Here is a 23717-nt window from a genome sequence, read left to right as displayed (position 1 = left end):
AAGCTTTACTTGAATTGTTCGAAAAAAATTTGTTGGTCGAGCTGCAAAGTGTCAAAAATACGAAATTTTAAGGAACAAAACAGGGTGTGCTTTTTTACTGCATAAGACAAGGAAGTTAAAAGAATTTTGAAAATCTGCTGATAGAGCGTTAAAGTTGGATCTTCAAGCTTCAAAATGCTTTTTTTATTTTTTATCTACGATGATTTTTCACCGAGTTACAGTCATTTGAAAATAGCCTAATTTTTGGTGTCTGGAAAGTGTTCCCTATTTTCTTTTGAGTAGTGTACATGAAAATCATTAAATTGCCCTGACTTTGTTTTACCTGTCATCTTGTGTTTGTGTGTGCGGTTGTAAGACCTTACAAAAATGATTGGATTACTATTTAGACAAGTTTAGCGTTAAGAAATTAATTTCTTAACAAAAGATTTATTTCACAAAATTTATGATTAACCCTTAAACACGTAAGTGGGTCTGAGAGACCCCAAATAAAGTTTCGAACGCTTCCTGTGTGAAAATGGAATGAAATAGGAAGTTCGAACCAAGACATAACAAAAGTTTGAAATCTCCTTTTTCGATTGACATGGTCGATCAACTTCTTTGGTCAACTAGAATTTGAACGGCACGGCAGCAAAGTTTTGTTAAGGTCAATGCGACCCATGTAGTGTGTAAGTGAAACTTTTTTTGTGAGTATTTTACATAAAAAAGCTGGACAAAATACATTGAACAGGTCGGTTCGCAGATGTTACTCGCCTATACTCTATCTAAAGTTGGAATACTAGAAAATGCTGTAAAAAAAAAAGTTTTTTCGAAATATATCATGAAACACTTCAATTTTTAATTTTAGACACGATTTAATCAAAAATACCTCATATTCGCTTTGTTACAAAGGTATATTTTTTCATAGAAATGACAATGACATAATTTTTTTGAAAGTATGAATCTTTAGCTTTAAAACACCGTATTTGAAAGTCTTCAAACATTTTTTGTTGCGAAGATATGATTTTTTGAAGGAAAAGTGTACTTTTGACCAATTTCTCATTTTTATTTAATGGTTTTTCTTTTATAACTTCACAATAAATTATTTTTCGGCAATGCCAATTGTGCAGTCACACTTCTGAAATTTTGAACTTTTGTTTAAAAAAAAAATCGTAAAAAAATATTGATTGTAATCAAAGTTATAGCTTTTCAAAGTTGAAAAATTCTCCCAGACCCAAAAATGTGTTTCCGTATTTTACAGGATCGGTGTGTTTAAGGGTTAATTGTGTGATTACATTTATTGATGTTTAGAGTCAGTCATTTATGAATATTATTACAAAAATTTTTCTTACAAAAATTAAATATATATTTCTTTTTAAAACAAATATAAATGGTTTATACATGTTTTAATTGTGAACTAAATATTTTATTAAACAAATAATTAATTATTAGATCCAGTAAAATTTTATAAAGTTTTAACACTTAAAGAAATATATAAGTACTTTGTCCTATCAATTAATCATGAATTTTGTGAAATATAATCTTTTATTAAACAATTAATTTCTTAACGGAAAATTAATTTAAACAAATAATCAAATTTAGAGAAAGAATATGTAAATATTGAGATTTCTGGAATCTTTTACTGATAGCTCCAATATTCATTGTAAGTTCTCTAAGGAAAATGGCATTACAAATTCAGATAAAAATCATTTAATTATTTTAAAATGGTGTAATGAAAATAATATTAATTTTAATAATGTGATGGTGGTAAAATATAATTTGACGGTAATTTCTTTTAATAAGATTCTTAAGCTCAAAATTACATAGAGAATATACATCTGTAAAAATTTCTGCTACTAGCAAAACTAAAATTCAGCTTTTATAAAAACACAGCAAATATTATTGACCAATAATCATCCTACAATGTCTAAATAGACTGTAACAAAATAATTTTTAACGATTTCCCTTAGAATTTATCGTGAATTATACGAGATATGTTATTCCACCACCCTATGTATATTTTGCGAACACTATCCTTCCTGTATATTATTTCAATGAAACAAATTTCAGTCAAATAAATAGGAATATTAAGTCTAAAGAAATCTTTTTTCTGTGTACATAATAAAATTTATTAACGGTTTCTTTATACAGAAATTGCTTAGTCACTCCCGATTCTACAATTATAACGACATGCAATAAGCGCGCATGACAGTAGCATGTATGATACAAGCCAGTGTTATTAGATAGTGTAATGCGATATGTGCGCGTGTCGTGGATACTGAGCCCGTCTTGTATGCTTTTTATTGGGGACCTGTCTATTTCGACCTTGCCCGAATTGGTAGATCTTCTGTCTTCGTAAGTAGGTCATTTGCTCGGCATTCTCGATATCAGTCGTGTAATATTACCTAACTTTTCTAATTTTACTTAGTTGACGCAATAGTTTTTAACAATTGATAGTTATTCTTTGTCGGCGGTGGTTTTGCCACTTGTGACATATTGAAGAAATAGTTGCTTTATGAGATCGTCCAATATAGTGTAAATCAATATAATTCCGAAGTGTTTTATACAAGATCATGTATCAGTCTTAAAAGACATTTATCCTTTAAATTGGTGCAAGAATCTGGCATAAATCGTGCACCACGATTAATGTCGCGATAAAAACCCTGTTGAATATTCATGTAAGCATTTTGTACAAGAGTTGTATGTGATCAAACAAGAGTACTAGATGAATCTATATGATCATATAAGAATCCTTTACAATTTGTACACGAGTTTTATCAGAATGTTAGGAATCTGACATGCATCGTATACGACGATTAATTGCGATGAAAAGATCTTGTCTTAACCTTGTGAGAAATACTGAAGAAATAGTTGCTTTATAAGGTTGTCCAAGAATATAGTATGAACCATATATAATTCCGAAGTGTTTCATATAAGATTATATATGGCCTAGTTTACACTGAGTACTTGATACACGAACTAACTAGTAATTTTTTATTAAATTATCGTAATTTCGGCAATAAATTTAAAGAATACTATATTAAGCTGGTACAATATGAATCGAGATAATTAAATATATATATCATGTATACACGCATTGTCAAAAGTAAGATAATTTAATAAAAAATTACGAGTTAGTACGCGTATCAAGTGCTCGGTGTAAACTAGGCCTATGTATCAGTCTTAAAAGACAGTTATAAAATAATTTATTTTCCAAGTTGGTGTAGGAATTTGACATGAATTGTGCACAATGATTAATGTTGCGATGAAAAGATCTTATCTTGTAATTAGCTTTGTAAGAAAATCCTAAGAAATAATTACTTAAATTTCCGAAGTAGTAGACAATGTTTTTTTAAATGTTTGTTTTTCATTAATATTTATTTCCTCAACTCATTAAAAAAAATATATATATTTATTTGTTACGATCCCGCTTCGCGCACGGGCGATATTATAACGGAGGCGAGAGCGCGAGGGCTCGTCAGGAGAGAATTAAATGCTAACTCAGTTTTTAGAAGGAAAAATATATACAAGATTTATTTGGAGAATAAATGGTAACGTAATACAAAAGAAAATAATGGAAAGAGTGTAAAAGACAGACGCTAATGCATTATATAGAGAACAAAAATCGGATGGACATTTTGCGGAATTATAGTATACTCGTATATAGACGGCCGGAGATTCAAATTCGGAACTATTTACAGAGGCAGGTGTCTAGAGCACAACCTAGCGGCGTTGTACACGCACCGACAGAAATGGTATCTCTCCGCTCGGCTGCCGCACACACGCGCGCACGTACATGTTTCATGGCAGCGCGGCGGAGGTCTGGGTGCCGGCAGAAAGTAGTGGAGGGCGTTTCGATACCGCATCTTCCTCGCTCGACGCTGGATCGAGAGAGAAAACACGGAATCGAGGCGCTCGAGAAACTGACAAAAATGGTATCCCTTGCGTCTGTACAGCGGTATACGGAATACCGCGGTTCGTCGCGCGCTGTTGTAATTTTTAATTACATAAAGAAATTTACTCGGATACGAATATTCGTTTGAAAAATAATGTAAATAGAATTACGATTTTTAATAATAAATTAAAATTATGTCATCACGGCAATACAGTACTTACACGAAGAGAAAAATTTTCTTCAATTGAGAAAAATTTTCTTCAAAACAATATTCTGAGAGAGGACCCGAATGAGTGTCTGTTGTGTGCACGGTGAAGAACTCGTTCACACTCGTTTTTACGTTTTTATGACAATTTTATTAAAATTTGAATTTACACTGAACGCGTTTCTCGCGTTCTTACGTATCGAATTTATAGTTTCGCTCGCGTTTCGCTCGTTAGGAATATTGCTAGTTGCCAACGTTATTATTCGCACGAGACGAATTCTCTAGCAGAATCGAGGAAATAATGTCCCATCGCTTGAGGAAGTATCGATTTTTATAGATCCTCGGAGACTCACGCGATCCCACCACTTCGCCGGCAACGAATCCGTAAGCGACTCCGCGATCCTTCTGTCTGAGTGGCTGTCGCGCACAGCCGAGATCGCGCCAACTCTGGCGCCCGCACGTCCGAGACATGTCCGAACATGTTGAGCGGTATCGCGCTGAACTTGCTCGATTTTATACTTATGTTATTCTACGCAACATACTCCCCCGTTGAGAGAGTACACCGATCAATAACGCAATTACAGCCGGGATGTTTCATGACAAAATTTGAGTACAATGTTTACGCAGTCAAGGCTCAATTGGCAATATGTATAGTAACGCCGTTGATCGCTTTATCTCACCGCTCACAGTTTTAATGGTAGCGGCTCGTGATATCCCGTCGTCGCCAGGATGTAATTCTTCCCAAGTTCCATTATGCGCACGGAGCTGTTTTGTCCTTGATAAGTACGACGGCTCCAATCTCGAAACGCTGTCCCTGTTTGATCCATTTGCGACGGACTTGTAACTCGTTTAAATACTCGAGACTCCACCTCTTCCAGAAGTCTTGTCTCACCTTAGCAATATGTTGCCAAGTGGACAGACGGTTGTCTGAAATGCTCGTATAATCGTTTTCGGGCAACATGGTTAATGGTTTGCCAATTAAATAATGAGCGGGGGACAGTACTAATAAGTCGTTCGGATCGGACGAAATAGATGTAATTGGTCTCGAATTTAGAATACCCTCGACTTCTACAACGAACGTATTTAATTCCTCGAATGTAAACAAGGAATCACCAATTACTCGTTTGAAATGGTGTTTGAAACTTTTTACGGTAGACTCCCATAGCCCGCCGAAATGGGGTGCTGTTGGCGGTATAAAATGCCAGGTGATACGGCGATCACTCGCATATTGTTGTAATAATTTTTTGTGTTCGTTCGAATTAAATACGGCATATAGGTCCTTCAACTGATTGTTCGCGCCAACAAAGTTAGTACCATTATCCGAGTATACGTTCCGGTAAACCTCGCCTCGCAGCGAATCGGCGTAATGCGGCTAAGAATCCATCGGAAGTTAAGTCACTTACTACTTCAAGATGTATCGCCTTAATCGTCATGCACACAAATACGCATACATAGACCTTGACACGTGTTTTATTGCGGTATTTTTTTTTCTTTAATATAAAATGGGCCGCAGAAATCAATGCCTGTGTTTTGAAAGGGCGTGCTTACGCGTACGCGAGCTATCGGAAGATTGCCCATTTTATAATCGCTGTTATTGTGGTTAAATCGAATGCAACGCGTGCATGTACGGACGATTTTCCGTACTTGGTTACGGCCGTCCGGTAACCAAAATCTTTGCCGAAGAATGTAAAGCGTGGTTTGTATGCCTGTGTGGTAATGCTTCTCATGAATTTCGCGTATGATGCGATCGGTCAGGCTGTGTCGACTGGGAAGCAGAATTGGGTGTTTTTGCGCGAAAGTGAGGTCTGATTTTTGCAAACGTCCTCCCACGCGAATTAAACCGTACTCGTCAATAAACGGATTTAAATTGGCGAATTTACTCTTGTTAGTCGAAGCTCCATTTAATCTTTTAATTTCATCAGAAAATTGATCAGCTTGCAATATTTTTAGCACGCGTATTTCTGCTTTATTAATCTCTTCCGCTTGTAAGACCCCTGTGTGTTTATTTGGATGACGGACCCGGAGACAGTATGAAACGATTCTGATTAATTTGGAATAAGAAGAATATCTGTCGAGGATATCAAACTTAGTATGTTCGGAAATTAGGCAAGCATTCTTTTTTAATTCGGGTATTTCGGGTATCCGAATAATTTCGTTGGGCCATTCAACTTCATCCTTGCTCAACCATGATGGTCCCGTAAACCATGTTTGATTTCGCAAAAAATCGTGTGGCAATTGACCCCTCGAAATAGCGTCGGCAGGATTTTCCTCTGTTCGAATGTGTCGCCATTTGTGTGACTCACAAGCAAACCTACCCAACTGTTACACTCCGATTTTGATGAGCTTTGAATATGTTGTAGTCTAGGTCAAAATAAGAGACACGTATTTTTTTATAAGGGCCCATACGCACTTTTAGGGGATGAAACACCTCTTTGAAGAAAAAGACTTTTTTTTTTCGAAGCGTATATCGTAGAAACTATAAGAGATAGAAAAAAATGTTCTAATTAAAAGTTAAATGGCATGAAAAGTACTATACAACAGTGATAAAAAAATTTTTTTTTTTAATTTTTTTTGTACTTTTCCTCATCACCTACCAATTTTTTTCAAAATTTTTATTTCTTTTTGTAAGCGGAATAAAGTTTATTTTATTACAAATCCAACGATGTATAACAAAGTTATATTCCGACATTCCCATTTGCCAAAAATAATTAAAAACTTCTCTATACTCATGGTACGCGCACCCGTCCGTGTGCTACGGAAGTGTCCCTTTCCAATTTTGACGAGTTTTTAATATGTTGTCATACACATAAAAATATGGGACACGCATTTTTTATACGCCCATATGACCGTTAAGGGGGTGAAACACGCTGTTGAAAAAAATTGATTGTTTAATTTCTGAGGTAATACTGTCGAAACGATAAAAGATATAAAAAAAAGTTTCAAATAAAAGTTTTATGGCTTTCTATGTACTTTATAACCGTTCGCTCAGGTTTTTTGAAAATGTCATTTTTCTCAAAATCTTCTTCCCTCCTCTTCTAAATTTTTGAAAAATTTAAAATTTATCTTATATCAAAACTTATAGCCTAACAACAAATTTAAACATGTATGATAAAGTTGTAGCCCAAAGACACATTTTTCAGAAATCAACTAATTAATATAGAAATAGAATAAATAGAAAACAACATATTAAAAACTCGTCAAAATTGGAAAGGGACACTTCCGTAGCACACGGACGGATGCGCCCGTGTACCATGAATATAGAGAAGTTTTTAATTATTTTTGGCAAATGGAAATGTCGGAATATAACTTTCTTATACATCGTTGGATTCGTAATAAAATAAACTTTTTTCCGCTTATAAAAAGAAATAAAAATTTTGAAAAAAATTGGTAGGTGATGAGGAAAAGTATAAAAAAAATTAAAAAAAAAAATTTTTTTATCACTGTTGTATAGTACTTTTCATGCCATTTAACTTTTAATTAGAACATTTTTTTCTATCTCTTATAGTTTCGACGATATACGCTTCGAAAAAGAAAAGTCTTTTTCTTCAAAGAGGTGTTTCATCCCCTAAAAGTGCGTATGAGCCCTTATAAAAAAATACGTGTCTCTTATTTTGACCTAGACTACAACATATTCAAAGCTCATCAAAATCGGAGTGTAACAGTTGGGTAGGTTTGCTTGTCAGTAAATTGTCGAATGCTCGCAACGCGGTTAGACACGTAAGTTTTTAACAAATGGGGGGCTGTATTCAACCAATGAAGCACAATGGTAGAATCGCACCAAAAGATAATCTTATTGAAATTGATGTTCAATGTGCCTTTTACTTCCCGAAATAACTGTGCTAATGTTAATGCACCGCACAGCTCGAGTCGTGGAATCGTGACGGTTTTCAAGGGTGCAACTCGCGATTTCGCGCATAGCAATTTTGCCACGGTTTTCTGATTATTAGATGAACGTATGTATATGCATGCCCCGTAGCCGATACTACTGGCGTCACAAAAACCATGCAATTGCACATCGTGATACCCTTCAATTAATAATTTACGGTCAACCGAAATCTTATTTATAGATTCCCATTGTCTAGCGAAATTAGATCATTCGGTATAAATACTTTGCGGAATGGATTCATCCCAATGTACACCGCTACGCCACACGTCTTGCATTAATTTTTTGATATACAAGACAACTGGTCCTACTAAACCCAACGGATCGTAAAATTTTGCGATTTCTGGTAATACCTTTCTCTTTGTCACCCTTTCCGTGATCTCGATTGATCTTGTTGCGTAATATAATTTATCGTTTTTCGCGCTCCATGTGATGCCTAGTGTTTTTAGATCACGATCAATGCGGATAGTGAAATTCTCGTGCAACGCGGTAGACTCTAAGTCATGGATTATGCGTTCATCATTCGATGCCCATTGTCTTATCGTAAAACCGCCCCGTGCTAACAACGCGATGATATCGTCTCGTATTATTCGGGCTTCTTTGATCGTTTCGGAACCGGTTAATAAATCGTCTACATATAAGTGTGATTTTAAAACTCCGGTCGCCTTAGGAAATGATTGATATTCGTCCTCTGCAAGTTTTTGTATGGTACGGATTGCCAAAAATGGCTAGGATGATACACCGAAAGCTAATGTATTCAATTGCAACGTTTCTATCTTGCCATCTCTACGCCATAGAATCTGTTGAAAGTGTCGATCCTGTTCATGTACTAGCACTTGGCGATACATTTTTTCTATATCCGCTGTTATAACATAATTGTACGTACGGAACCGAATCAAATGTGATATTATTTTATCTTGTATGCTTGGACCCGTCATTAACACGTCATTTAACGATACGCCATTGTCAGACTTAGCAGAGGCGTCGAACACTACTCGCACCTTCGTAGTATTGTTTGTATTTTTTATCACCGCGTGATGCGGCATGTAATACCCGCTTTCGTCAGAATTTGTTACCCACGACATATGTTTTAGATTTAAGTACTCATTTATTACCTGCGCGTATTCATTCTCTAAATTTGCATCTGTATACAGATGCAAATACAGCACCGATCATTGCAGAAAGCTTTCTGAAAGGTTTCAAAATTATTTCAACCTTTCACATTTCATATGCAACATTTCTGAAAGATTTCTGAAATGTGTCATATGAAATGTTGCAACAGAAATGTTTCTGAAACCTTACACGTGAAAATAATTTTTGAAAAATTTAATTGAATTATCTCTGAAACATTTCAAGTGAAATGATTTAGAGGATCTTTCAGTTGAGTTGTTTCTGAAATCTTTCACATGTAATAAATTTAAAAACTGTTAGTTAAATTATTTCTGAAACATTTCATATGAAATAATTTAGAAGATCTTTCAGTTGAGTTGTTTCTGAAATCTTTCACATGTAATAAATTTAAAAACTTTTAGTTGAATTATTTCTGAAACATTTCATATGAAATGATTTAGAAGATCTTTCAGTTCAGTTGTTTCTGAAATCTTTCACATGTAATAAATTGAAAAACTTTCAGTTGAATTATTTCTGAAACATTTCATATGAAATAATTTAGAAAATCTTTCAGTTCAGTTGTTTCTGAAATCTTTCACATGCAATTAATTTAAAAACTTTCAATTGAATTATTTCTGAAACATTTCATATGAAATAATTTGCAGATCTTTAAATTCAGTTGAGCTGTTTATGAAATATTTCATGAAATACATTTATAAATTTTTAGTTGAATTAATTATAATATCTCTGAAACGTTTAATAAGATCGAAATATTGCAAATCTTTCGATTGAGCTATAACACCTTTCACAAGCAATACATTTAGAAACAACATTATATTTTGTTGATTATTTTGCGTTCAATCTTTTATAAATAAGACATTTTTATAAATTCAAAAATACTTTTTAAAAAAAGAACATGCATGATTTTTTATTATTACCTTAATATAGCTGATAATGTGTACGTATTGAAAAATATACTGGAAAGATTTTAATAACATTGAAAAATAAACAATTAATTATTATTCGATTTAATTAATGTATGGTTTCAGATTTTGTATATGTAACATAATTGATTTCTTTAAATCTAAATTGATAATACGGTACTGGTTTTGGAAGAAATTAATATAAATCTAACGGAAGCGAACACACACAATTGGTGTTTAATACAAAGATAATTAATTTAGATTGCAATTGTAATTTTGCGCCGTCTTTAATATACGCCTTTGTATGCACGCTTGTGCATACGGTTCTGATGGCCTGACTATGAAAAGAAAACGCGCGAATTTTTATGGTTGGTTGCAAACTGTTGCGATGCACGATATGCGATGATCCCAAGCGTTCAGATTTTCTTGACAACTGAAAATCGTCGCGCGTCACGTGTCGCGAGTCGCAGCATCGTGCAGTCGTGTAGATCGCACTGGTCTGCAAGGTTCGACAACTGTAGCTCCATGTGATTATGTGATACAATCGCAAGGAAGAATAGTATAACACGGTGAGTTATTTTTTCAATCATTACTTTAATCTAAAAGAACCTTTTACATGTATGTATATGTACACATAAGATTCGATTTCAGTAATCGCAAGTCGCCGGTCGCGCGAAGAGATACACACACACACACACACACACACACACGCGCACACACGCTCTCTCTCTCTCTCTCTCTCTCTCTCTCTCTCTCTCTCTCTCTCTCTCTCTCTCTCTCAAGCCATACATCCCTCTGTAATTCTTGTGGACAATCTAACCTATTAGTTGCTTTAATAAAACTCAGAAAAAATTAGTACAAGAAGCGAACTTTACACTTACAATTTAAGCATTTCAAAGCTTTTCGTGGAAACAAAGTGATTATTGCATCACTAATATTCTAAAATTTTTGGAACTAAATACATTCAAACACACACACACACACGCGCGCGCGCGCGGGCGTTATGTCTCTTGATATACGACGTAAAGATATACGGCGGTCTCACACATGTTATAAAGACAAGGGTATACTCACACGCATACAATCACAATTGTCAAAGTGTGACGTCAGAGGTAAGCGATAAATTTAAAACTACTGTTTCTCAATAGCTTATATTAATGGTATTCTGGTTAGATATATTAATTTGATTTCAAGTTTCCAGAGAAGAAAAATTAGTTTTGAAGTAATATTTTATGTACTAAGAAATATCCTATAACGAAATATAATATAAATTAACACTACAAACGTAATAAAGATAGAAAAATTGTATACAAATTAGACATATAAAATTATTAAACTTTTTCGTCTAAAAAATATTATATTATTCTCGAAGGACCAAAAGCTTTCACTTTGTAAGGATAGTTCAATAACTACAATAATTACAACATATATAAAGATAATACAAAAAGTATTTATTATTTATTTCTCGTAAATTTTTTTAACTTTTTTTTCTTATTCCTAAGTTAGTATAAATGTGTGTGTGTGTGTGTGTGTATATATCCCATACAGCACCGATCATTGCAGAAAGCTTTCTGAAAGGTTTCAAAATTATTTCAACCTTTCACATTTCATATGCAACATTTCTGAAAGATTTCTGAAATGTGTCATATGAAATGTTGCAACAGAAATGTTTCTGAAACCTTACACGTGAAAATAATTTTTGAAAAATTTAATTGAATTATCTCTGAAACATTTCAAGTGAAATGATTTAGAGGATCTTTCAGTTGAGTTGTTTCTGAAATCTTTCACATGTAATAAATTTAAAAACTGTTAGTTAAATTATTTCTGAAACATTTCATATGAAATGATTTAGAAGATCTTTCAGTTGAGTTGTTTCTGAAATCTTTCACATGTAATAAATTTAAAAACTTTTAGTTGAATTATTTCTGAAACATTTCATATGAAATGATTTAGAAGATCTTTCAGTTCAGTTGTTTCTGAAATCTTTCACATGTAATAAATTGAAAAACTTTCAGTTGAATTATTTCTGAAACATTTCATATGAAATAATTTAGAAAATCTTTCAGTTCAGTTGTTTCTGAAATCTTTCACATGCAATTAATTTAAAAACTTTCAATTGAATTATTTCTGAAACATTTCATATGAAATAATTTGCAGATCTTTAAATTCAGTTGAGCTGTTTATGAAATATTTCATGAAATACATTTATAAATTTTTAGTTGAATTAATTGTAATATCTCTGAAACGTTTAATAAGATCGAAATATTGCAAATCTTTCGATTGAGCTATAACACCTTTCACAAGCAATACATTTAGAAACAACATTATATTTTGTTGATTATTTTGCGTTCAATCTTTTATAAATAAGACATTTTTATAAATTCAAAAATATTTTTTAAAAAAAGAACATGCATGATTTTTTATTATTACCTTAATATAGCTGATAATGTGTACGTATTGAAAAATATACTGGAAAGATTTTAATAACATTGAAAAATAAACAATTAATTATTATTCGATTTAATTAATGTATGGTTTCAGATTTTGTATATGTAACATAATTGATTTCTTTAAATCTAAATTGATAATACGGTACTGGTTTTGAAAGAAATTAATATAAATCTAACGGAAGCGAACACACACAATTGGTGTTTAATACAAAGATAATTGATTTAGATTGCAATTGTAATTTTGCTCCGTCTTTAATATACGCCTTTGTATGCACGCTTGTGCATACGGTTCTGATGGCCTGGCTATGAAAAGAAAACGCGCGAATTTTTATGGTTGGTTGCAAACTGTTGCGATGCGCGATATGCGATGATCCCAAGCGTTCAGATTTTCTTGACAACTGAAAATCGTCGCGCGTCACGTGTCGCGAGTCGCAGCATCGTGCAGTCGTGTAGATCGCACTGGTCTGCAAGGTTCGACAACTGTAGCTCCATGTGATTATGTGATACAATCGCAAGGAAGAATAGTATAACACGGTGAGTTATTTTTTCAATCATTACTTTAATCTAAAAGAACCTTTTACATGTATGTATATGTACACATAAGATTCGATCTCGGTAATCGCAAGTCGCCGGTCGCGCGAAGAGACACACACACACGCGCACACACGCTCTCTCTCTCTCTCTCTCTCTCTCTCTCTCTCTCCTCTCTCTCTCTCTCTCTCTCTCTCTCAAGCCATACATCCCTCTGTAGTTCTTGTGGACAATCTAACCTATTAGTTGCTTTAATAAAACTCAGAAAAAATTAGTACAAGAAGCGAACTTTACACTTACAATTTAAGCATTTCAAAGCTTTTCGTGGAAACAAAGTGATTATTGCATCACTAATATTCTAAAATTTTTGGAACTAAACACATTCAAACACACACACACACACACACACACACACGCGCGCGCGCGCGCGGGCGTTATGTCTCTTGATATACGACGTAAAGAAATACGGCGGTCTCACACATGTTATAAAGACAAGGGTATACTCACACGCATACGACCAATCACAATTGTCAAAGTGTGACGTCAGAGGTAAGCGATAAATTTAAAACTACTGTTTCTCAATAGCTTATATTAATGGTATTCTGGTTAGATATATTAATTTGATTTCAAGTTTCCAGAGAAGAAAAATTAGTTTTGAAGTAATATTTTATGTACTAAGAAATATCCTATAACGAAATATAATATAAATTAACACTACAAACGTAATAAAGATAGAAAAATTGTATACAAATTAGACATATAAAATTATTAAACTTTTTCGTCTAAAAAATATTATATTATTCTCGAAGGACAAAAGCTTTCACTTTGTAAGGATAGTTCAATAACTACAATAATTACAACATATATAAAGATAATACAAAAAGTATTTATTATTTATTTCTCGTAAATTTTTTTAACTTTTTTTTCTTATTCCTAAGTTAGTATAAATGTGTGTGTGTGTGTGTATATATATATGTATGTATATATTTTTTTCTGTTACTAGATTCAATAAGTACGATCCGTGAAGTGTCAAGGACATTCACACTAGTCCAACGTATACGGAGAAATCCATCATTCCAACGCATAGCTGTTGAGATTGGTATTTTATTGAATAAAGGTTTTGTATATTTAACATTTGTTTCTACTGTACATGAATTATAAAACAAATAGTTTTATATTTCATGTACTGTAGAAACGAACAAATATTAGAAGATCTATTAATTGAAGCATATAGCTATTTCAGTTTTGATTAGTATATTATTTTATTATAAAGATGGATAGAAAACACAAAAATTATTCTTTTCTTTCTAAACGGCATTTCCGAAGAATTATTGCCAATAACACTGCTTCAGATTTATTAAATCTTTCCAATAATGAATATCTTGAATTGAGAGACGAATTATTACAATCTGATACTAGTGAAGATTTAGAGCTATTAGAAAACGAATTTGTCAATAGAAATGATGAACTTGTAGACAATTTAAATGAAAGTGACACGGTTGACGATAATGAATCAAATAATGAAGAGGGAGAAATGCATAGAAATGATAGTAATAATAGTAGTGAAAGTGATACAAATGCAAGTGAATTAACTAAATCAGTAGTACATTATATAAATGTTGAGCCTGGCGATAAAACTGATAATCAAAATGATCAATTTATTAAGGATATAGCTTCTTGGGCAATTATGTTTAACATTTTCCACGTTGCTATCAGGGCACTTTTGATTATATTACGTAAATATACGCGACATTCGTTTCCAAAAGATCCTCGAACATTACTCTCAACTCCAAGGCACACAGCAATTATTGAAATGGGCGTTGAACAATATTGCCATTTCGGTTTACAAAATGCATTAAAAAAAATGTTAGATGAATATAATACAGTTTTAGGCCGAATACCTGCTAGTCTGGATATTTTTATAAACATTGATGGTTTACCGATTTCCAAATCAAGCAATGCGACTTTATGGCCCATTTTATGTTCAGATACAGTTTTAAAATCAGTTTTCATTGTGGGAGCATACTATGGTCAAAGAAAACCGCAGTGTAACAATGAGTTTTTAACACAATTTGTTGACGAAGCAATTTTATTAATTAATACAGGACTCTTTTATAATGAAATTCAAGTACAAATTAATTTTCATGGATTAATTTGTGATGCTCCAGCAAAAGCTTTTATTTTATCAATAAAATATCATACCGGTTACAATAGTTGTTCGCGATGTACTATTACAGGTGAATTTTTAGATGGACGTTTATGTTTTCCAGCGACAAAAATAATTGATGCTTTAAGAACTGATGAAGATTTTGCTAATAATAAATACGACGATTTTCAAATTGGTGAGACGATTTTAAAGCAAATTCCTAATTTTGGATTAGTTTCTAGCGTTGTAATTGATTACATGCACCTTATATGTTTAGGAATAATGAAAAAATTGATATTACTTTGGATTAAAGGTCCGCGTACTGTAAAATTATCTCAACAGTTATTAAATCAGATTTCAGGAGCTTTATTAAATTTGCAAAGTTGTGTACCAAATGATTTTGTTCGACGCCCACGATCACTAAAAGATGTAAAATTATGGAAAGCAACGGAATTTCGTCAGTTTCTTCTTTACACGGGTCCAGTTGTGCTACAGGATATATTAAGAAAAGATGTGTATATCAATTTTATAACATTACATATTGCTGTAACAATTCTTGCTAGTCCTAATCTTTCGAAAGATAATAATAATATTACATGGGCCCAAATGTTAATAGAGTATTTTTTAAAATGTTTCAAAAAAATTTACGGAGTTAAATTTATGTCTCATAATTTCCATACTTTGTTACATATTTGTTCTGATGTGCGGAAGTATGGACCCATTGACGAGTTTAGTGCTTTCAGATTTGAAAATTACATGTCAAATATAAAAAAAATGATTCGAAAAAATGAGAAACCTCTTCAACAATTATCACGAAGATATTCCGAACTCAATAACTTTAATATGCTTAGTAAGAAACAAAAAAACAGTAATGAAATTTGTTTTGAAAAAATTCACTCAAACGGACCTTTAATTGATGGTTACAACTTTGCTTTTCAGTATAAAATATTACGAACTAAAACATATACGATCCATTCCAATAGCACAAGTAATAATTGTATTTCATTTGAAAATGGAACTGTAATATCAGTTTTAAATTTAGTCAAATGTAATGATAATACAAAATTTATAATAGGTAGGAAGCTTAAAGTAGTAAAAAATTTGTATTCTGAACCTATCTATCCTTGCGCATCAGAAGAGTTGGGTCTACAAGTTATGCGCGAAGACACTGCTGTATGCCTTTGGCCGTGCGAGAATGTTCGAAATAAAATGTGGAAAATGCCGTACGATCATAATCAGTTTGTTGTTTTCCCAGTAATACATACTTAAAAACGGTCGATAATAGTTCATATAAATTTCAAAATAATCACGAGAGTATTTTCAATTTGATAAACAAAATATATAATAATACATTGAACAAAAATGATTATAATGATTTTTGCATAATTAGATTATTTTATGAAAAATATTCAGTTTATTGTCGCGCAATAGTATATAATGTATTCAACTTTTTTTATATATTATACATAAACTTTAGCAATGCTTTTAGGCAGGATATGAAGAGTTTTCATTAAATTTAATTAAATAAAGTATTACATATATACTGCGTATGTGTGTATGTGTAGATGCGTGCGTGTGTATGTATGTATGTATACACACACACACACACACACACACACACACACACTCACACACGTGCGTATGTATGTACGCATATGTGTCTGTAATTGTCATTGACTTACATTTTCTGTAAAGAATAATATTCTTATTATTATATTATTAATGTTTAAATTATTTGTATTTATTTGTCGATTTATCGCGAGTCGGTTATTTGTCAATTTTTTACGAGTTTTTTTTATTTATATAAATTTAAATATTTTTAATATATATATATATATATATATATGTGTTATTTTTAAGTTTAATATGTATATGTTCTGTATATGTTTTATATGTATGGGATATTTTTCATACTAATTATAAAAAAAGTAGTTGTATTTAAAGTATACTTGTTTATGGTCGTGTTTTGACTTTATACTCAGACAAACACATATGTTCAAAATTAGGACACAAAAGATCTCTGTTAAAGGTATTTTAAGCTCCAATAGAGTAGACTGCGCTACAGTTTTTGTGTTGCAGAATATAATAAGTGAAAAGAAATGAATCGATTTTCTGTCGTCGAATTCGAAGATGGACTGCATTTAGTCCCTACCAAGTGGTTAAAAGGATCATCAGAATGCTTCTGGCCAACGCATAAAAACATAAAAAGACTTCATAAAAATATTTCTGAGTGCGAAGAACCAGATGATGAAACTTGGGAAACCGTGAAAGTTGTCCGTATTTTTGGAACAGCAAGTGAGTAAATGACTGTTTTAAGATACATGTATGTTATGATTATTAGTAATTAATGAAAAAAATTACCTACATATATCAATTGTTTTTATAACATCTCACTACAGAATTTAAAGCGTCTTTTAGAACCGATGTATAATATATTGCTTATGTTGATACAATTTATATCGTTTATATTGTTGTCATGATGGCTTTCTTTTCTTAGCGCATGGCAACAAACTTAATAACCTCTTGAAATTTGATTACACTTTTATATATTTGTATTATCCAAATTATAATAATTTACATTGCTTGCACTGTCTACATAAAAAAGATTTATATAAACGTAACATAAACAATGCGTAATTTGTAGAGATGTAATTTATTACAAATTTGCAAAACCAATTAGATATAGATAAATAAATACGCCTTTATATGCTTTTTAGCATTGATTTATAATCCTATTTCTTACTATATATAATTTTACTCATAATTAAATTTCAATTTTGGGCTAATATTGCAGAAAAATCACATGCTGATGTTATGGCATTTAGCTAAATGTGTTAATTGCATTAATTTGTTTATAATCCAGATTCATATGAAAGTGGGATGGCAAAAGTAAAGTTGGCTGAGAAGTTTTCGGACATCGAATCTTCTGACGTCGATGATGCTCATAAAAAAAAACGTCGTAAAACGACAACAACTAGCGTTTCTGACGAAAGCGATAATGATAGTCAACATATGTTACCTCCCCCGCCAAAGAAACCATTTTCGAAAACGTCCATGAATTCCAAAAATGATAATGTACCAATGGAGGATTCACCTTTAGAAAATGCTGCTAAAAAAAAACACAGTAATGATAATACATCTGTGCAGAATGTTTCAAAAAAGTCTTTCACTGAAACAAATGTGTCAAAAGACAATAATGCAATACTTTTGGCAGATATCGGTATCTAAACATATTTATCTATAATCATATGAATCATGTTTTTATACTTCATCGACTTTTTTATACTTATGCGACTTACTTTTAATAATATTGTATTTATAACTAATATTTTAGATTTAAAAAAGGAATTACTACGTAGATGTAATAAAATGGATGCTAAGTTAGATCGCATTGATGGGAAATTGAATAGTCTTGAAGAAAAACTGGAAAATAGTCTTAAAAATAAGAAGCATGATATTGACATAACAGAAATTGTATCCTTTCCTTTAAAAACGAAAGAAGATCTGGACAAGTTAGAACTAGACCTTCAAGAAGCAGACTTTTTCAAAAACATGGTAAAGTATATTAGATATCTTATTGCAATATTTGTTTGTAGTAGTAATAGGACCATATCAATCTTTTTACGTCACCTACATCTAAAGAATTCTTCTGTAGCTCTTGTGAAGTTATCATTGCAATACGAATAATTTGAAATCTGAATATACGGGGAAATCTGAATTACTTGAAATTTAAATATACGGGGATGTGGGCTCGAACTCGTGACCTGCTATTTATAATGCTCACACGGAGCTGTACGATATCTTGATATTTATTGTTAATCCGGAATAAAAATTGTGTTATTTAATATCACAAATAAAATGTACTTATTATTTTAAATTTTTATGTTTTAGATAATTTATATGAAACACTTAGGTGGCAAAACTTATCATGAAATGACGGTTATTATTTTAAAACATACCATTAGTAATTTTCTTTCCACCCTGTACTGTTGGAATGGAAAAGATGGAAAAAAGACAGCATTTAAAGATTTAATATTCGCCAAATGCATAAAACGTAAGTCAAACAATGAACAAAATGTTCTTATAAAAAAAGAAAAATTATTGTAAACAATTCTAAATTTCTATAATTTCTAATTAAATTGCAGAAATTTAGATATTTTCTTAGACCATAACTAAAGGAGAAAGCCATCGCTTGTGTGTAGGACAGAGAAGAAAACAGTAGATTGTGATGCTCTCTCTTTCCTTCAATTTTGATTGGCCCGTCAGACCTAACACCTATTCGGTGATAATTGAGTGTGACACAGAGAACATCATGATCAACTATTCCCCTCTCTGCCTTGTTTGCATCACCGTTTGTTTCCTCCATAGTATATACTTTAAGGATGTTTTAATATATTGTTAATTCCTAATGGATTTTCATATGTTTTATAATGTAATATATCTGTTCGCAAAAATTACTATTTTCTCAAAAATTTATTGTGTTATGTAATCAAAAATTTTTATAAATTTTCGTACTTTTTCTCATAAATATTCAATCTTTTTATGAAAATTTATAATAATGAAAAAATTATACTTTTGAATTGAGTTTTGTTTTATAATAAGAAAAGTTATAGACATTCTATTTCTTAATAGAAAATTTATAAACAAATTTTAATTAATTCTCAATCATGTTATTAATTAATTATTTAATTATGTGTTAGTCATACAGATTTTCAATAATTCTGATTCAAACGAACAATATTCCTTATTTTAGAATGTGTCATTTCAAAATTTGAAACTGCAGATGACCAACAAATTACGCAAATTATAGCAAAATGGTTTATACAAGGAAAATTGCGATGTGACAGAGATGAGTAAGTAAATATTGGTGGGAAGTAAAACTTTTTCGTAAATTTATTACAAGAACATATTTTAAATTTAGATTTGTATGTTTTCAGGGAACGATTGCAACGTAATCAAAAAAAATCACAAGATTAAACTTGTTATAAGTTTGGACCGCTTTTGTTTAATTTTATATTTACATGCAGGCATAACTTACAGAAATTTTGTAAACGTTTTTCTCAATAACTTTTAATTTAGAAAAAAGTTGATGTATTATTTTATGTTTCAAGTGTTTTACGTTTTCAATATTATATTATTTTAAGTTGTACATATAATATATATGTATATATACATATATAGAATTTAAGCTTTTTATAATAAATACGTAGAAATAATTTAAATAAAAATTCACTTTTGTTATTAACATTACTTTTAAAATGCAAAATTTCTCTAAATTGAATTTTACACTCCTATCCACACTTCGCTCATTGCGGAAACAAATAATTTATTCAATTATTGCATTATTTCCTGACAAACAGCTCTGAAAGGTTTCAAGTGAAAGAATCGCGGACATTTTGCTATTGCAGAGCTGTCTCAGAGATGTTGCATAAACATTTTGCAATGTTTCTGAGATGTTTCAATTTTTACATGAAATACTTCTGAAATCTTTCAGAGATATTTCAAAATTATTTAATGTAAAAATTGAAACATCTCAGAAACATTGCAAAATGTTAATACAACATCTCTGAGACAGCACTGAAAGGTTTCAAGTGAAAGAATCGCGGACATTTTCCTATTGCGGAGCTGTCTCAGAAATATTGCAGAAACATTTTGCAATGTTTCTGAGATGTTTCTGATGTGTTTCAATTTTTACATGAAATATTTCAGAAATATCTCTGAAAGATTTCGGTGCTGTATGATGTTTTATTGTAAGGAATTGAAACATTGCAAAATGTTTCTGCAACATCTCTGAAAGGTCTCAGACAGCTCTGAGACAGCTCTGAAAGATTTAAAGTGGAAGGATCGCGGACATTTTGCTATTGCAGAGCTGTCTCAGAGATGTTGCAGAAACATTTTGCAATGTTTCTGAGATGTTTCAATTTTTACATGAAATATTTCTGAAACATCTCTGAAATATTTCGGTGCTGTAAGTTTGCGCTCTAACGACAATAGGCGTTTGAGTGCCATTTTACGTGAATTTCCGAGACGTTTATTTGTATTGCCGAATGGCAACCGAACTGTATATCGCCCATTAACGTCGCGAGATACCGTTCTTATAAAATGCGACTCACATTCGACTTCCTCCTCTGTTTGCGGTTTATTTAATCCGATCTCTTCGATTTCCCAAAACTTCTGTATCAAATCCTCCAAACGCGTTAAATGGCATGTTACAGCCCTTCCCGATTTTTGCGATGATGTGCCGCCAGCGATTATCCATCCTAATCGCGTTTTTTGTAAGTATAAGTCATATCCCTCACGGGACAAATTTATCTGACCAATAGCGAACAACGATAGTGACGCTCCCGAGCCAATCAGTAAATCAACATGTCGCGGTAAATGAAAATCCGGATCTGCTAATCTGATATTTGACGGTATCTTAACTGAATTGCGCGGAAAGGTTTCAGACGGAACTAAATCTGTTATAGTCGGAATTGTCAAACAGGTCAATTCTTTAGAAAAGTTATCATGTATAGATTGAATTGTAATTTGTACTATGCCCTTTGATTTAGTATTCATGCCATTGATCGCGCTAATTGGCGAAGAATGTGCCGTCACTTCTTCCTTCAAATATCTCGCGATCGATTCTGTTAAAAAGTTCGCGGAAGCGCACGTATCTAGTAGAGCACGACATTTTATTGGACCGTGTTTGCCGCCACGTATGTATACCATTGCGCTCGTCATTAGATGTGGCGCAGATACGTGCAATGACGCGAGACTCGTGGTCTTACCGTTGCTCGCTTCAATTAGTCAATCGGTTTGAACGGAGGTGGATTTTGATTTGTTTGATTTATGCGTGTTCGCGTAATTATCAATATGGAGAAGCGAATTATGACGCTTGTTGCAAATAGAGCAATTGGAAAAGTTGCAAACATTGCTCTTGTGCGACCGTAAGCAATTATAACAGAGTTTCGCGGTTTTTATCGCGTCAATACGTTTTTGCACCGGTAGTTGTTTAAATTTATCACACAAATGAAGAGCATGTCGACGATTTCTGCATATTATACAATTACGCGATGTATTTAACACGAATGCTTTATTTGGAGAAGAAGAGTATCGTTTTTTCTTTATCGGCGGTTCCCCTTTGCTTCTTTCCGCCTCCAATGTCTTAGTCCGTTCGCGCTTTGATGCGAAGACCGCGGATTTATATAAAAAATCGTATATTTGGTCGGGTTCCGGAAATGTTTCTCGTTCGAGAGAGTTTTCCCATCTTTCCGCCGTACTCTTCGGTAACTTGGTCTCTAAAACGTGCACAATCATTTCGGGCCCGACGGAAGCTCCCAATACGCTTAATGACGCGATATGCTGTTGTACGTCGTCCGAACGTTTCGACAAACCGCTAGACGTTTCTTTCTCTAACACCGGTAGGTTTAAAATAGACGATAAATGTCGCGAAATGAGAATGCGCTTCACTTCATATGATCGTTCAAATAACTCTCATGCCTTAGAATAATTTATATCGTCGGTTTCAAAGATTTTAATTTTATTGGCCGCTTCGCCCGTTAAAGCCGATTTCAAATAATGAAGCTTGTCAATGTCTGACAAGTCGTTCTGTGATCCGATCATATTCCGGAAGCTATTCTTAAACGAGAGCCAACTCTTAAATTTGCCATCAAAGGTCGGAAGCGAGGCTTCGGGCAGTTTGATACGCCGTTTTTTGGTCGAAGTAGCGAGTGAATTCTCATAGGCCCGATCTTCGTGGGACGCGCTGGTACTAGCCTCGGATATATTTGACGCGAACAACCTATTTTTTATCTTAGCCGCAAGCAAATAATATCGTTCTTCAATATTTTCATATTCAGTTTGATGTGATTCGTTTGGATCTAATTCGGTAAGCTCGTCGTTGAAGTCCTCATACGCGTGAAATAACTCAGTTACACGGTCTAAGCGTAATTTGATTAATGTACCGTCCGTTGTACCTTTGTCGAGGATATTATAGAGATTCGTGATTTTAGACTTTAAAGAAGTCCGTTTATTTATGAGTATTTTGGCTCTGTTTGCCATTGTTCACTGATTGAAATAACGAAACCGAACGACTTACTTCATTTTGTACTCTGCTCGTGTATGGTCCCCCTCTCGCTCGTGTGGCTCGTGGTAGTGGAGGGTCGTCTCTGGCTCGTTCCTCGTAGGTTACGTAACCTCGCGAACTCGTCCGTTCGCTTGCTCGTGGCTCGTTCGCGCGCTGGCTCGTGTGCGCGCCGTCTCGTTGCTCGTATGCGCGCTGGCTCGTCGCTCGTTGACCGTGGGTCGCAAGACCTCACAGGAGACACCAAATGTTGTATGCACGGTGAAGAACTCGTTCACACTCGTTTTTACGTTTTTATGACAATTTTATTAAAATTTGAATTTACACTGAACGCGTTTCTCGCGTTCTTACGTATCGAATTTATAGTTTCGCTCGCGTTTCGCTCGTTAGGAATATTGCTAGTTGCCAACGTTATTATTCGCACGAGACGAATGCTCTAGCAGAATCGAGGAAAATAATGTCAGATCGCTTGAGGAAGTATCGATTTTTATAGATCCTCGGAGACTCACGCGATCCCACCACTTCGCCGGCAA

At 33.0% G+C, this 23717-nt stretch overlaps 4 protein-coding genes across 10 annotated transcripts; 1 reads left to right on the top strand and 3 right to left on the bottom strand.

Moving 5' to 3' along the window:
• Positions 1–4827: 4827 nt before the first annotated feature.
• LOC113004056 lies at positions 4828–9044 on the bottom strand. The gene is made up of 5 exons (XM_039450826.1): positions 8741–9044; positions 8186–8650; positions 7892–8101; positions 5721–6346; positions 4828–5448 (listed from the first exon to the last, which is right to left on the bottom strand). Exons 1-5 carry the CDS (start codon positions 9042–9044, stop codon positions 4828–4830), a joined length of 2226 nt encoding a protein of 741 aa, XP_039306760.1.
• A 2480-nt stretch (positions 9045–11524) lies between these two features.
• On the top strand, positions 11525–20253 carry LOC113004659. Of its 7 annotated transcripts, XM_039450377.1 has the most exons (8): positions 11882–12976; positions 13977–14090; positions 17199–17414; positions 17983–18339; positions 18454–18674; positions 19011–19173; positions 19873–19972; positions 20057–20253. In XM_039450377.1, the coding sequence occupies exons 3-8, from the start codon at positions 17219–17221 to the stop codon at positions 20094–20096; spliced, it is 1077 nt and encodes a 358-aa protein (XP_039306311.1). In that variant the 5' UTR covers positions 11882–12976; positions 13977–14090; positions 17199–17218; the 3' UTR covers positions 20097–20253. The 7 variants fall into 7 exon arrangements, with proteins under 7 accessions (XP_039306308.1, XP_039306311.1, XP_039306312.1 ...); XM_039450378.1 differs by lacking the exon at positions 13977–14090; XM_039450376.1 differs by lacking the exon at positions 11882–12976 and having other exon boundaries at positions 13165–14072.
• A 724-nt stretch (positions 20254–20977) lies between these two features.
• On the bottom strand, positions 20978–21830 carry LOC113005983. Its single transcript, XM_039450825.1, has 2 exons — positions 21233–21830; positions 20978–20988 (listed from the first exon to the last, which is right to left on the bottom strand). The coding sequence occupies exons 1-2, from the start codon at positions 21828–21830 to the stop codon at positions 20978–20980; spliced, it is 609 nt and encodes a 202-aa protein (XP_039306759.1).
• Positions 21831–22595: 765 nt separating this feature from the next.
• LOC105204176 lies at positions 22596–23162 on the bottom strand. The gene has a single exon (XM_011173236.3). It carries the CDS (start codon positions 23160–23162, stop codon positions 22596–22598), a length of 567 nt encoding a protein of 188 aa, XP_011171538.3.
• Positions 23163–23717: the final 555 nt, after the last annotated feature.

Source organism: Solenopsis invicta, chromosome 6 (genome assembly GCF_016802725.1).
Source record: "Solenopsis invicta isolate M01_SB chromosome 6, UNIL_Sinv_3.0, whole genome shotgun sequence".
Taxonomy (NCBI): Eukaryota; Metazoa; Arthropoda; class Insecta; order Hymenoptera; family Formicidae; genus Solenopsis; species Solenopsis invicta.
This window is presented reverse-complemented; position numbering and strand designations above follow the sequence as displayed.